The sequence below is a fragment of the Glandiceps talaboti genome, chromosome 5 (assembly GCF_964340395.1).
Source record: "Glandiceps talaboti chromosome 5, keGlaTala1.1, whole genome shotgun sequence".
Taxonomy (NCBI): Eukaryota; Metazoa; Hemichordata; class Enteropneusta; family Spengelidae; genus Glandiceps; species Glandiceps talaboti.
Window position 1 is genome coordinate 5,855,375 of NC_135553.1, and position 15,117 is coordinate 5,870,491.

At 35.2% G+C, this 15,117-nt stretch overlaps 3 protein-coding genes across 3 annotated transcripts; 1 reads left to right on the plus strand and 2 right to left on the minus strand.

Annotated features, from left to right (window-relative positions):
- Positions 1-383: 383 nt before the first annotated feature.
- Positions 384-4,855, plus strand: LOC144435071 (protein chibby homolog 1-like). Its single transcript, XM_078123617.1, has 4 exons — positions 384-630; positions 2,615-2,801; positions 3,564-3,682; positions 4,250-4,855. Exons 2-4 carry the CDS (start codon positions 2,618-2,620, stop codon positions 4,331-4,333), a joined length of 387 nt encoding a protein of 128 aa, XP_077979743.1. The 5' UTR covers positions 384-630; positions 2,615-2,617; the 3' UTR covers positions 4,334-4,855.
- Positions 4,856-5,709: 854 nt separating this feature from the next.
- On the minus strand, positions 5,710-8,603 carry LOC144435806 (mitochondrial import receptor subunit TOM22 homolog). Its single transcript, XM_078124430.1, has 3 exons — positions 8,474-8,603; positions 7,190-7,432; positions 5,710-6,571 (listed from the first exon to the last, which is right to left on the minus strand). Exons 1-3 carry the CDS (start codon positions 8,522-8,524, stop codon positions 6,470-6,472), a joined length of 396 nt encoding a protein of 131 aa, XP_077980556.1. The 5' UTR covers positions 8,525-8,603; the 3' UTR covers positions 5,710-6,469.
- Positions 8,604-10,603: 2,000 nt separating this feature from the next.
- On the minus strand, positions 10,604-14,049 carry LOC144435213 (small ribosomal subunit protein uS8A). The gene is made up of 5 exons (XM_078123793.1): positions 14,007-14,049; positions 12,944-13,081; positions 12,162-12,241; positions 11,392-11,477; positions 10,604-10,769 (listed from the first exon to the last, which is right to left on the minus strand). The coding sequence occupies exons 2-5, from the start codon at positions 13,074-13,076 to the stop codon at positions 10,676-10,678; spliced, it is 393 nt and encodes a 130-aa protein (XP_077979919.1). The 5' UTR covers positions 13,077-13,081; positions 14,007-14,049; the 3' UTR covers positions 10,604-10,675.
- Between the last annotated feature and the right edge of the window lie 1,068 nt (positions 14,050-15,117).

Consider the following 15,117-nt stretch of genomic DNA (forward strand, 5'->3'; position numbering starts at 1 on the left):
ATCACAAAATATACACCTTTTCACCATTTTGACGTTCAAAGATATCATGGATGTACTCAATATATCCAATGATGATAAATAATTAACAAATTGAAATTCTTGCAAGTTGGTGACATAATGCACATGCATTATCCCTTGATTTATCAAATCTATGAATTGTGAAACGTGAAAATGATTAAATTAAGTTAATTTCTCAAGATGATAAAATTAATTTCCATAAGACATTGACACATGGTCACGTGGGACTAGTTACAGACATAGACATATCCTAGCAACAGCTAGACGCTTTATCTGCCGATCACATGCAAATAAATCATCAGCCAAAAACTGAATGGAAATAACAATGCAATTTTAGGTAAGGATACCGGGGCTTTGTGTCTGTTTACGCAGTAGGTCCTGTTTCATATGGTTCAACTCCTCCCTGGTTTTCAATAAATCTTCCTCATATAGGTTCATAGGCGAACTAACTCTGTTTATGTTCGCCATTTTGGTGGGCAATAAGAAATTTGTATGTTCGTATTTCTTTACTCTACGATAACGGAAGTGACGTTTCACGTAAACAATTTTTCAGTGGATGGAAATGTACAAATTCTTGTTTTGATCCAATATCCGAATATAGTACAGTTTTAGGTAAGTGATCCCGTTCAACACGTTTTTAGATTTTTCATGAATGAATACAGAACTGTTTCTCAACAAATGTAGCAAGGATAGTTTTGTGATAATCGCTTAGAGTGTAAATCCCGCTTGGCTGCGCAAGTTGAAGCCTGTCCATAACCATCTTGGTCACTGTTTTTTTTAGCGTAAACAACGCTCCACCGAATATACACAATGCTTGAGAATTGAGATAGTTCAACAAATAATATTAACGATAAAACCAACAGACCTATGGCAGAATAATCAGAATGTCGACATAAATTTAGAATATAGAAAAGGGAAACATCAATATTTGAACGCTATACTGACTCAATCCATCAATCATGTATGATTCACAGTCACACAGAATTGCAGAATCAGTCATGGTGCATTTTTGAAATGACGGTATCTCTAACTTTGTAATACATTATATGTTGGCAAAATGTTATCACAAAGGTCAATCATTTATTTAAATGTAAATTCATCAATCACCTACATTGCACTATATCATTGTGAACATGATGTTATTTATGGACATAATTTGTGTAGTGTGTATTGTTATATACTAGGTGATTGATGAATTTATAATATAATGTATATATATACACACACACACATATATACACACATACATGTACATACATACATACATACATACATACATACATACATACATACATACATACATACATACATACATACATACATAAATACATACCTATATATATATATCATATCAATATGTGTGTGTGTGTAGTCAGCTGATCAAAACCTTTGGGCATACTATACATACTGATATTCCTATATGAATGTTAGTATGGTAGTATACACAGTAGGACGAGAGGTGGTGATGTAAGGAATAATATATGTTACTGTATTAACTATCTGTATACAGCAATAACAGTGTAGCAGTCTAACATGTCATGTATTTTCATCTTTCTAAGTAGGTCTACTGGTCTACTATAGTTAACAATGGCTTTCATGGGAAGCAACTGCATGGTATAGTTTAACAGATCAACAAATTGTAGTTGACACTGAAACACTCACTGTGTTTGTTGATTAGAAACACATCAGTCAGCTAATAATGAAATATCTTATCCTAGTATATAAAACCAGCATTTACCTACTACCCTGCTATAATTTAGATTATACTGAACTGTATCTAACTCACTGTGTGTGTTACCCCACATTACAATGATTTGATGTTGGGTACGGTGTGTGGTTTTAAAAGACACCTAATCACATAAACCTTTCAGATTAACTCCCTCGATAAAAATCAATCTCTCTATATTTAGGTCTTGGCATGTAGATTAATTCTGAGCACAATAGTAGCCTTAATCTTCAGGATTTATCCTTTCATTTTCATTCAAAGTGATTCAATTTCAAGCAGAATTATATGATTCTGAACAAAGTTTGAAATGTATTAAAGTCATACTACTCATTGGTATGACTTACATTTCGAACTTAGTTCTGACTGTGCTAAAAGATGCGAAGATGATAATTTACACTCTGGACAGCTCCTGTGTAAAATGAAATGCTGAATCTAGCCAATGAAAACTTGGTACCAGTGAAATGGTAAAAGATTAAAAGTCTGGAGTGGTGTATTAAGTTAAAGGGGTATGCCAATCCAGGAAATTAAGTCATTTTCATACACTATGGGTTCTGGAGTGTTATTTCACGATTTTACATCACCTACATTTCAGAAAAAACATCAAGTTGATCTTGTGTCTTTATAGGGTATCTTTGCTGTGGGACATTGCATTATGGGAGTCAGCAGAAATTTTATATTCAAGTTGCACAATGAATATTTATGAGATGATTTACACTGAAGGGTATAGGCACTCAGGACTCATGAATATTCAGTGTGCATCTTAAATGTATTACTTCTACTGACTCCCATGATGCAATAGCATTTGAGGTGTTGGTGAAGCACCAAAACACTGAAAAAAAAATTAAGTGACCTTTACATCTTGACCTACAGAGAATGCCACTATTTGGTGACAAGTTTTCCCCAAAGAAGACTCCAATCAGGAAGTCAGCATCACTGAATAATCTCAATAAATTAGACCATGCTGTCAGAGAAACTGAGTACGGTATGCAGTATGGACCTGCTACGGTCAAACTAGGTGGACAAGAACTGGTATTTGAAGATGGCTCTTGGGTTGTTGGTAAGTATTTCTATCTGGTAGGATGAACGTTTCTCATGACCTGACTGACTGTATATTTCTTCAATCTGGTGATTACTGATTTTTTTATTTAAAAAATTGACGCCCTCTATGGCAGGAGTAGAAACAAATCACAGCCTCACTGATCATGAAATGACGATCCCACAAGCACGTATCTGAAGGAAACTTATTATTGCTGAATTTTTGCGTAATTGTAAAACTGCTAGCCTCTTTACAGTTGCACTTGACAGATGTCCCTCGCTTATTATTTTTCGTTGCATCAGTGGAAAAATGTTACTATGGCTTGCGAGAATGAATGTTTTGAACTTTAATAAAACAAATGGGTCTACATTTCCTTCTGGCTCTAGCATTTCTAGGTCATTCAGAAAGTTAAGAAAATATAACCAACATGTACGCGCATATTACTTATTTTTTCTTACTTTAACATTTTTAACTGACAGTGACCAACTGACCCATCATTTTTAAGGTGTTACAGTGAGAAACATAGCATTAAGTATGGATGTCCTTATTCTATGTACATTATATTACCAGTAGTAGCCCTGTGAAACTTCACTGTTAGGCACAGGCAGTGCAGTGAGATATAATTTGATATATATGTTGAATAATGGCTATATACATGATCTATACTATGTAGTGTCAATGTATATCTTCATATGACCCTCAATATGGTATCTGTATTTCCTTCTAAAAATATCTTGATTTAATATTACTGAGGGTATTTCTTTTCCTGTTATCTTTTTTCAGAGGGTAGTAGTGGTGGCAGTGTAAACCAAAGGGAATTCAGTAAAGTGAAAAAACAAAACCAAACTCTAAATGAAGAAAACAATCTCCTGAAATTGAAAATAGAAATTCTTTTAGATATGGTATGTATACATCCAGTGTTTCATTATGTTAATGTGTAAATGCTTAGATGTTATTCCCAATATTTTTCTTCGTTCAGCCAGGGAAAATACGAGTGACCTAAGGGGTCTTTGTGGACCTGTATTGTTAGCAATGGCAAACGATTATAAATGTGGTTTGAAAATCATACACTCAAACTGATTGCTTTGAAAGAATGCACTCAAACTGATTGGTCACACTGGGGAGTGATAATGTACATCAGTGTATTGACTATTTTCAAGTGAAGCCAGATTGTAAATGTGCCTTTGTTGAGATGAGTACAAGATCGACATAGTTTACATACAACAAATGTTATGTAAATATCTACAAACAGGCATGCTGATTACTGCCATTGGGGGCATGGCTATATAAAGTGTTAGTCGTTATTAGCATTAGTTAGTGAAACAGCGAAGCGAAATCTCAGATAGCGATGTAAGCAGGCTATACCTTGTCTGAAAGTATATAAATATTATCTTCCGTGGTACTGTACAGTAATGCTTCAATTGTTAGTTGATAGAGAGTTAACATTTGAACTGATTGTTCTTTGACAGTTGGCACAGACCACAGCTGAATCACATCTACATGAGAAAGAGTTGGATGAGTTGAGAAGTAAAGGCAGAGGAAGTAGAAAATAATTCTCACAACATCTACAGATTCTACAAAATTTTCAATGACTTCTTTTTTACTTCTAAAGATTTAGATTTTTTTTCACAATATCATGAATAGAACACGAATATTGAATGATTTGTACAGTTATGATTTATTTGATTTTAACGCTGATTTCAGCCAAGAATTTATACTCTTGTACTAATGACAGGTCAACTTGATATTGACAATGGAACTATACATGATCACTTTGCGGAATGATTTAGCTATCAGTGCTTGCTTGTTCTCCGTCCAATGCAACCTTTACCTACTACGATAGGTACTACTATTTTTATACCCTAGTTCAGATAGCATAGATTAGCAATAGGAGCTTTCTGTTCTTCAAATCACTGGTTGATTCTTATTTCATGTCAAATTTATATGATCAACTCATTGAAATGTATTTATTGTACATTAATTTATAGTTAATGTAATAAGAGAATTGAAAATGTATGGAGATTGAGTCTCTACTCTTTTTTAAATAAATGGTTTGGGGTGTGAAAACTTTTGTTTGTCTTATTATAAATGCACATTGTTATTAGAATACAATTTAAGATGTAATGATAAAATTCCGAGTATGACACACAGACACACACATACTCTAGAAATCAGGTTGCGACAGTTTGAAATGTATCGCGCATTCCCACATTTGTTCACATTCAGTTAAGAAAAATAAATGTGAAATAAGGGGCCTTGTCACTATGAGTCAGATATGAGTGACGTAAAGGGGCCTTGTCACTATGAATAAAAAATGTGAGTGACATAAGGGGCCTTGTCACTATGAATAAAAAATATGAGTGACGTATTGGCCTTGTCACTGTGTCAAAGATATGAGTGACGTAAGGGGCCTTGTCACTATGAGTCAAAGATATGAGTGACGTAAGGGGCCTTGTCACTATGAGTCAAAGATATGAGTGACGTAAGGGGCCTTGTCACTATGAATAAAAAATATAAGTAGTAAGAAAAGCCTCAAGGGTACTTTCAGGTTCAATGAATAAAATATTGGAGAATACTATAAGTATACCTATGCAAGCATAATTTAGAGAAACATTTGGAAAATAATGAATGTTTTGACTTTTATGTTGTAAGCACTGCAGAAGCAATGACTGACTTGTGAAGGTGTAGGATGACAAATATCATTTTTGTCTGCATGTCGGATACTTTCACTTGTAATATGACTTGATATGTCTGAAGTGTTGTCCATGTTGATATGTCAACTTGTATAAACCACAGACAACACACAATAATCATACAGACGTTTGTTGTTTCTCTGTACTCTGTATTTGCTGGCAAGAATAGGGAGGGAACTATTCTGTGCAGCAAAGAATAAACACACCATATACAAACTGTACTCAAAAACCTACACACAGTTTATTAAAATATTACAAACCCCAAACATGCAAACAACCAAAAAAAGCTTATAGACAGAGGATGTGGTAACAAAGTTTGTGCAAAATAAAAAATAACATTGGTTGTGACCCTGAAGATGATGAAAAAAAGTTAACAATCAGACGATTTTTGTAGGAATGCTATGAAATTGTGAGTCAATTCCAGTGTCATTGTCTGGTTAACTATAGCAGGAGGATTGCATATGTTACACTGTTATCCCCACACCTTTGTAGAGTTGTTGGTTTCACCCTGTGACTTAATCCTATTTTTCACAACTTGTGGTATTCTGTGTACAAATACCCCCACCCTCCGATAGAAAGAGGATTAACTAATACATTGTACTTTGGGGTTCTCCCCAAGCCATTATACAGAAATTGGTTCTGTTCTGTATTTATTGATAAAGGTATGATACATTTCAATAGTAATGTACTATTCCTGTCATGCAAATTTCCCATACGCCCATCTTAAATGTTCTCTGGAAAACACATTGTAAAATGAGGTAACCATGGAAACATTGTATATCTAAATCTACTGTTCTTCTGGTTTTGCTACTTCATATTCCAAGTCCTCTGACTAGAATATATGTACACCTCGCTTTACTTTTATGGTAAGTTTCTGGAGGGGTGGGGAGGGTGTTGAGGTCGAAGAGCAGACAATTTCTTCAGAGTTTCACACTGACAAATACAAATTAATTGTTCTTCAAATAATATTATTTCTTGTTGCTAAGGTATGTCTTGCTATCTTGGTTGTGGTGGTGGAGGACTTTGCATAGGAGCTGGAGCTAGGCCAGTTGGGATACCAGTACCACCACTGAAAGCTGCATTTGGTCCAAGTATAATCTGCAATAATCAAGGAAATATGTTGAAACACTACAAAATCACTAATGCATAGATCAGTTTTTATGGAAGACACTGATAGAAAAGGTGAATTGACTTCACATATACCACTACAAGTATGCTAGCTAAAGAATTTCATACATGAAACCAGAAGTGCTAACCACGTAAATTTATCTACAATTACTCTTGAAGACTTGTCAAAATTATTGAACCACTACAAATACAACCACCAACACCAGACCATTGTTGGATGGAACCTGTTACACAATGGGGAAAGTAAACACATGAATTGGATTAATAACACTTGGCTTAGCAAGTTGGAACAGCAGAGACTTGAATTACGTTTCATAATTTCATAAGAATAGTTTTATGGCCTCTTTATGTATATATGAAATGCCAGGGGAACTTCAAATTTGTTTGTGAACGTGAATTATTATGTAAAAAGGCCATACAACTGTTCTTATCAAATGGAATGTAATACTTGTCTCTCTGTACTTCCAACATGCTGTGCCAAGAGTTTATTAATCCACTTCATTCGTTTACTTTCTATGGGTGTTTGTAACAGGTTCTGTTCATCAATGGTTTGATGTCAGTGGTTGTAAAATGATAGTATACAATTACCTGTCTTTCTTTCTGTAATTGTGCTTGTTCCATTTGAGTCATTTCTACTTCAAAGACAACTGGTAAAACAAGAATCATAAAGGATGAACTAAATATCCACATTGCACTACGGCTAAATCTATATGTTGAACCAATTCCAGATACCGTTGAACTTCCTAGTTTGCATACAGCATTGCGTAGACTTGCTGGAAACATCTCTGTTAGTGCCAATAATCTTTCACCTAATGTCTCATCTTCAAATTCCTGCAACACAAGTAACAGTCAAGTTAGACAATTAGGTAGACCCTTCACTGACCATTATTTTGGGTGACAATTTCTTATAATATCGCACCATAGTAGATGTAACTCTAACCTTGTAAATTTGCCTTCCTCATTTTACACACAGATTCTTATTACAATTTTACATAAGAGAATCAATTTTGTGTTCTTTTTCCTTCCTGTGTTTATGCTTCAAATTTTAAAATTTAAAATTTGCTTTAAAATTCATTTCCAAATATTCTGGGAACAGGGCAATGTTTTTTGTTAAGGGTGGCCAGTAGCTAAAATGTACCTAAGTTGACTGAACTTTCCCAATTTAAACAGCATAAACATATGTCTCACAGGTCTTGGGTATATTTTCATTTTTTGATGACAGTTGCACAGTGAACAGAACCCTGATAAACAATCATTTGCTAAAATATCATGGTACCATTATTGAGACAAAGTTTTAACTTCTGCCAACGTAATTGTTCACAAGACGTGTAGAGTAGGTCAGTCTATAAAAACCCAGTTTCCTGTGAGATTCAGTCTCTTACTAGCACATTTCACACAACTTTCTACTTTATATGAATCAAATAGACATGACTATAACATGGTAGAGTAAATAGTATGAACAGAAGCTTTAAATTATTATGTTTCGTCTATGATATTTTCTTGTAGTATGTTCTTATATGTCCGTTCTAAGGATGTGATCACGGCCATGTACCAGGGCTTCACATGTATTATGTAACTAGCTGGGCTATAAATCATAGTGAACATTTAATTTGTTCTATCAGCTATTTCTGTATAGCTACACAAAATACTAATCAAATGTACTATTTATTTCCATGTGATTTTACACAATTGGTTTCAATGACCCAATGTAATTTCAATGAATATAGAATGCGTACGAGTATCATATGCACATGGTTAGCTGACGAAAGCATGCATGCCATGAACCGGCTTACTGATGGCAAAAGATATGACCCTGATTTCTGCACTATGGGTAGATCAACTGCTCTACGCAATTGTGTGTTCTATATTTACCTCGTCCTCCTCTATCTCGTCTTCTAAACGTTCTGTCTCCTCACTTGCCATTTCTAAAATTGGATACGGTTAAATAACCAAAGTGAATATTCACAGCTCACCACGTGAAGGTCGTCTCGGGTTGCGATCATTTGAAATTAGCGTACGATTGGCATTGTTGAATTTCAATCCGAATCTCGTAACCACCAACTTAACCTCACTGGGATACGAAACAATATTCATTCCTCACATAACAAGTTGAATATGAACGAGCTTTATTATAGTTTTGACATTTTAGAATAACAATACTTTCGTACTAATTACGATCTCGCGTTTTTGATTTTTCTGACATGCAGCCTTTGAAGTGCAATATGAATCAAATTCTTGTAGTCATGACAGGGTTTGGGGGTTTAGTTGTTTCATCTGTTTCCTCCAACCATACCTGCCGCACCGGTGCAATAGTTTTTTTTTCAGAGAACTTACTCATCCCTTCTCATATTAGTTCTATTGAAAGAATATAATTTTTATTTATTTATTTATTCATTTTTAAATGTATATATATTTTTTGGCCAATTTATCTGTTTAAGTTTACAGGAAGCCCCGATTACAGACATTCTGTAAATACAATCAGTGAATGTGACTTTTAATCCACGACACTACTATAGCACTTGCTAGAAGAGGGGACGGAGCAGTGAGGCACCCCCGGGAGGCACCCATAATGTGATGTGATGCCCCACTCAAAAGTTCGTGATGGCGCCATCAACGTCAAACAATTGTTTTCCCCATACTTCGTTTTGACTCGAGTGTTTCATATTTTGTTATGCCATGCTAAAGCAGATACATGTACGATATTTCTTAATGAGACATAAAATCTAATATCATGTAAACACCCTGTGCACTATCATTTAAACCACAAACACAACTCTACCCCACCCCTAGAAAATTAGAACACATGCACTGAGCGTACTATCATCAACCTTCTGTCTATGCTACATAGTACATGTCAAAATTGGTTTGCAGTTATCAGCATATTATCAGTTATGCATGTCTTCAACACTGGAACAAACTCCACATGTACATTGGGGATCAGCCATTTCTCTTCATGTGAAAGTATTATGATTTTGTCATTCAAAGATTACTAAAGCTTCAGGATGGTAGAATACTTTTGAAGCATGGCAGGTTAAATGGCAAGGATGGTGTCTGCACCGTGCTTTCTCTATAGTGGGGAGAACACTTGTACTTGTGCTTATAGTCCAGCACTTAGACCCTTGGGCAATTCTACCATTACAAGCGACCACAAGTTGCAAAATATTTGAATGATTCTACAAATTTATGTGTATTGTCAGACTGCATCAGATGCATTGATGTTTGACATATTATAATGGTCAGGTAAGAACGTGATAATATGACTGAAGTAACAAGTGCTAGTGATACACACTAGTAGTAGTGGGTTGGCAGTCTAACTAGTAATAGAAATACTGTGCTATGAGATATGCCAACCCATCACTACTAGTAGTAGTAGTAGTACTAGTAGGTTGGCAGTCTAACTAGTAATAGAAATACTGTGCTACGAGATATGCCAACCCATCACTACTAGTAGTGATAGGTTGACAGTCTAACTAGTAATAGAAATACTGTGCTGAGATATGCCAACCCATCACTATTTTACCATGAAAATAAACACAAGTTACTTTTACTTCTTGATTGAATAACTACCAAAGATATTATGATTTTACTTGGCCTGGCCTGGTTCCTGTTCAGCCTGTTTGTGTCAACAACACATTAATGTCAATCACTGTATATGGTACTAGTATACCAAGGCATTCAAAATGTCCATAGATATTGTTTACCATCATACACCACTTCTATCTCCCATTTTCCCAGTTAGATAGACCGAGAGATTAGTCTTTGTGACAACATCTTTTGTAAAGCACCAGTGTGCATCACTTGATGGAGACTAGGTGCTATATAAATCTCTTTATTTATTTTATTTTTTTATTTTGTGGGTACTCCACATCATACCTTTGCTTGCCAGAGACACCACAATGTTAAGCACCTCAATGATGAATTTGTCCCTCTACCAATATTGGGACAAACCATTTCCCTTCATACTTCCCAGCAATCAGTGTGACACTAACATAATAAACCACACAAAACATAGTTCCATGATTTTTTTTAATTTCTTTTTTACATAACTTTTTATAACGTTACATGTTCCGTTTCTCAGAAAAAGAATCCCAAAATCTTGCCACCCATGTGTTTCCGTCTGGCTTCTTCATGGTCCATAATCCCTCCTGATGTTGTTAATACTACATAGCTGTTGTCAACAAATAAACAAAAAACACAATAGATAAATATCTATAACAATATCAACAGTGAATACTTTTCACACTAATTTTTGCAAAGTGAATGATTTAGCATTTTGTGTGTGTGAAGTTTTGGTAAATTAATATTTTAATATTTTTATGGCTCAGATAGGAGTTCTGTGGACAAATACTGTATGTAAAGCACAAGTATTTGCCTATGTAAAAGAACACATGCTGGTCTGACAAACAGCCATACTCGTATTCACTACTGGATAACTACACACACAGGTGTGTACCTGGCTATCAATACTGAACACACAAATGAATAAATAAAGTCTGAACTCTTTCTTTCACATAACCATGGGTAAATTGGATATTTTATGAATAGTTAAAACACTGTTACAGATTCCAAAGGATCAAAAACAGGTTTCAATTTTCAGAAGTTTTCATGTAGCACATTGCGTGGATGATAAAATGTTCCTTGACTCATAACTAAAAGTCAAGAGGAAATATTCAATATTCAATTATATAAATCATGCACTGTGGTTCTATCTACTTTCTTTTCACTGACTTGAGTGACAAAACCTACTTCTGCTAAATTACAGCTACAGGAGAAGGAACATTAGTACATACCCAAACTGTCTTGAGGGCAAAAGATTGGTCTGCCATTTTTCTAGATCTCTGACAGGTACATCAAACCTTGGACTGATCACACCACACTGAAAGACACAAAATTCAAAGACATTAACTTGCATATTTAAAATTGACTAGAATATGCAAGACAGACTTCCCTGATTCTCAACTGAAGTTTTCTGACAAATCTTTCAAATACCGTACTATGCCATTTAGTTTTTGTTTCATAACAAGATCTCTTCCCAGGGATAGAAGGTTGAGGGGTAGTGTTCATTGCATCTGATGTACTATTCTAAACATTCCTGAAAGTTCATAATTTCACATCTGAAAACACTGGAACTACACAAGTCAATTCACACAATGTAAAATACAAAGGGATATCATATGTGGAGATTAGTCTGTACATATGCATCCAGGTGTCCTGTTATTGGCTAAAATCTAAAAAAAAAAAAAAAATACTTTTTTTCCATTCCATCTGTTCTTTTTTTGAGAATTCGTCGAGGAAAAAAAAGAAGGTAAACCTGCTTCTAAAATTTTTACCAAATCCCCAAAGTAATCTAACCATGCAAATATGTTGCCTCTTACTAAAGATTTCAGGAGATACTTTATAGATGATGCATTTACCATAGTTTTGGGGAAGGATCTCCATAAAATGACTTAAGAAACTTCAGAAAGTTTACCAAGTTACTATCCCCAGCAAGAACAGTAATAAATTCATTACAGCATATTTCAATACTGAAAAGCGGTGACTTATTATTAACATGACTTACTTTGTTTAGTCTTCCTGTTAAGTTGACTACTATTTTACCAGCTCTGTGATCATCTATGATTTCAAATTCACCAATGTAACCTACGGTAAATAAAAACAAGGTTTACAGGTAAGTAATCACGTTTTCAACCATTTTACAAAAATCTGTCTTCATCTACAATGTCATATCAAATTTGTCAATGAAACACATAAAATAAAATATAATTTACAAAAGATTAATTTTACAATACTGGATCTATTTTATAACAATGTTATAACAATACTTTTCTTCTTTCACACATGTAGATAGATGGACTGTTTACATACATCTCAAAATATACACCATGCAGAGTACATTGACATTTTGATTTTGGATCAGCTGATGTGGAGAATCTTACCAGTGTAGCAAATGAACATAATTTTGTTCTAGAAATGGTCAGGAGCATCAAGTAGAAGGTAATAGACATACTGCCATAAAATGTGACCATATCATCACTAAATGCAAATGTCTTGCAGGTCATATGTTTCTGACTTATGTTTTGAGTGTTCATAGTCAATGTAATATGCAATATAAATTCAAGTGAATCACTCACATGCCATTTGCATGGTCACAAGATAATTTGCCATTCATTTAATGACATTTTCTACCTATGGTATGATACTCACTAACACTCCCCCCCCCCCCTGACACATTCAAGAGTGCATGGATTCCAGGTATCTAGTCACTATACCTCCCACCCCACTACATGTCAAGAGAGCATGGATTCCATACATCTTGAGTGGTAACAAATCTGACAAACTTACCATGCTTCATCATTACAGTTAGGAACTTGACAATGACCTTTGAACAAGGCCTAATGAGGACCTGTCTTTTGCCTCGCTTCTCTGCATTATTGATTGCCCTGAGGGCATCGGCCAAGACATTCATACGCACCATGGTGGCTGAAGACAAAATAAGATAAGAAAATTAGTTGATTCACATATGTTATTATTATTATATTCATTGATATTAAAGGCAAAACAAAACAAGTTAGTACTTGGCTTTGATAGAAACGTCTTGCAATTCTTTTCACATTTTAAGCAACATAACTCAATTGCCCCCCCCCCCCCCCATAAAAAAACAATAACAACAAGAATCCAATATTAGCAGATAGCTTGCCTTAAAAATTATAATATATTACTGGTTCAATGCCCTTTCGGGGTATATGGTTTTAGCAATGGCCATAACACATTACATTTACAACAAGCAATGGCATGACAGCACGACATTCACCATAACACTGCAGTAAATCATGTAAACATTGCATTCAGTGAAAATGTGTAATCATATGTTAGTTTTTATTTTTTTGGACAGAGCATCCTTTAAAGTATTACTTACATGACCTGTGAGGATTTTAAAGAAAGTATGCACTCTCTAAATGAAGCTTTATTTTGCTTTTGATCTATTTTGCCTGTCGTCGGAGAAGATGGAATTTTCTCAGTTTCAGTGGCCAAATGAGGAGTTCTGCCTTACGTTTCAATTTACAGATACAACATTTGATTTTGTGATGTAGTGATTTCATTCGCAACTCACACTGTGATGTCTGTCTATTAACTATATTTCTCCACACCTACAAAAGTCCTACACATGTTCAAGCGTTGAAGGGATTCAGCGCCATTACTGATCAGTCATATGGGTTTCACTGGTCATCTCCGATCATAAACGTCTCATTTATTCACGAGCACATCCTTTTTTATTTTCAAAATACTGCGTAGCTTCAAGGGGGATTAATAGTCTATCGGCTAGCACAAGTATTCGGCCACAAGTACTTGTACGACCAAGATGTTGCCCGATATACTTGTTGGGGTTTCGTATGTTTTCACTCACCGTTTTGGAAAATGTCGGAAAGAGGGCACTTTATGTTCGCAAAGGAGCTTGGGAAGTCTTGCTCATATCTCGTTAAACGCGAGAGTACATATCCGCGACCTTCCGTGAAACGGATTGAAAAGAAAATACGTCAAAAACCATCATTTTCCGAAATCTCGCTATTTCATAAATCTAAGGTGCTGATATAGACTCATGTGAGACCACAAAAGAGGTAATCCAGTTTTGATCTTGGCAAAAGCCCCTTTCGCGTTGTTACTACTGGCAACCGATCTCAGGAGGCGGCCATTTTGGAGATCAGCTTCGAGGTCACGGCATAGGTTACAGCGCGCACAGGCAGGCAGCAAGAAACTGTGCATGCAGTACTTATATTTTACCAAAGAAAACGAACGGTACACGCCAGACCGTCAAGGTAAGTTTAGATCTAGTAATTAGCGTTACAAGAGTCATGTGTTGTCTTCGTTATTATTGATTCCCGTGATATCTGTGGGTTTTGATAATAATATCTAAACGGATAGTTCATTCCTAGATCTATTTACTTGCCTGTCAATGTGTCATGTAACATGTTGTTATTAATTTTTACAATGACTGTATACTTCTACAATACAGCACAGTACATGTTATTTGTGACTGAGTATATCACATTCTTTAGATGTGTGTTTCGAATATGTTAAACACAGTTTGTGTAATATTGTATAATTTGATGTCGATTGTATGCATTGTTTTAAACAATAACATGGAGGTAGAACCAGCCATGGATGTGTCACCTAATACATTATGAACCAGTCCTTCCTACATGGATGTATCAGTATCGATTAATACATCTATGTTCTTACTGCCATGGTTCTAAATAGGTGACTTTTTTGTAGACGAGAGCACATTCATCTCCTTTTGACACTACTTCTAAGTTCTAATTCTAGACTATACTGTATATACAGAAATGTGAAGTTTGAATGCTTACAGCACTTACATTCATTGCATATTTTGAATGCATCCTCCTCACTGGTGTGGCATGGATTCAGGTGTGTGAATGTGGTGTCAGAAATATAGTTCACCATAGCCTAATGTGATGGGTGTTGTAACTCAGACATACTTTACTACCATACTACCACCC

Bases quoted from the DNA above. Each gene is read 5' to 3' on its own strand.
- LOC144435213 (XM_078123793.1), bottom strand. From the start codon at position 13,076: ATGGTGCGTATGAATGTCTTGGCCGATGCCCTCAGGGCAATCAATAAT. The intron at 12,242-12,943 runs GTAAGTTTGTCA...TATTTACCGTAG, and splicing joins AACTGTAATGATGAAGCATG to GTTACATTGGTGAATTTGAA. The intron at 11,478-12,161 runs GTAAGTCATGTT...TGTGTCTTTCAG, and splicing joins TAACAGGAAGACTAAACAAA to TGTGGTGTGATCAGTCCAAG.
- LOC144435071 (XM_078123617.1), top strand. From the start codon at position 2,618: ATGCCACTATTTGGTGACAAGTTTTCCCCAAAGAAGACTCCAATCAGG. The intron at 2,802-3,563 runs GTAAGTATTTCT...ATCTTTTTTCAG, and splicing joins AGATGGCTCTTGGGTTGTTG to AGGGTAGTAGTGGTGGCAGT. The intron at 3,683-4,249 runs GTATGTATACAT...GTTCTTTGACAG, and splicing joins TAGAAATTCTTTTAGATATG to TTGGCACAGACCACAGCTGA.
- LOC144435806 (XM_078124430.1), bottom strand. From the start codon at position 8,524: ATGGCAAGTGAGGAGACAGAACGTTTAGAAGACGAGATAGAGGAGGAC. The intron at 7,433-8,473 runs GTAAATATAGAA...CTTGTGTTGCAG, and splicing joins ACGAGATAGAGGAGGACGAG to GAATTTGAAGATGAGACATT. The intron at 6,572-7,189 runs GTAATTGTATAC...TGATTATTGCAG, and splicing joins AATTACAGAAAGAAAGACAG to ATTATACTTGGACCAAATGC.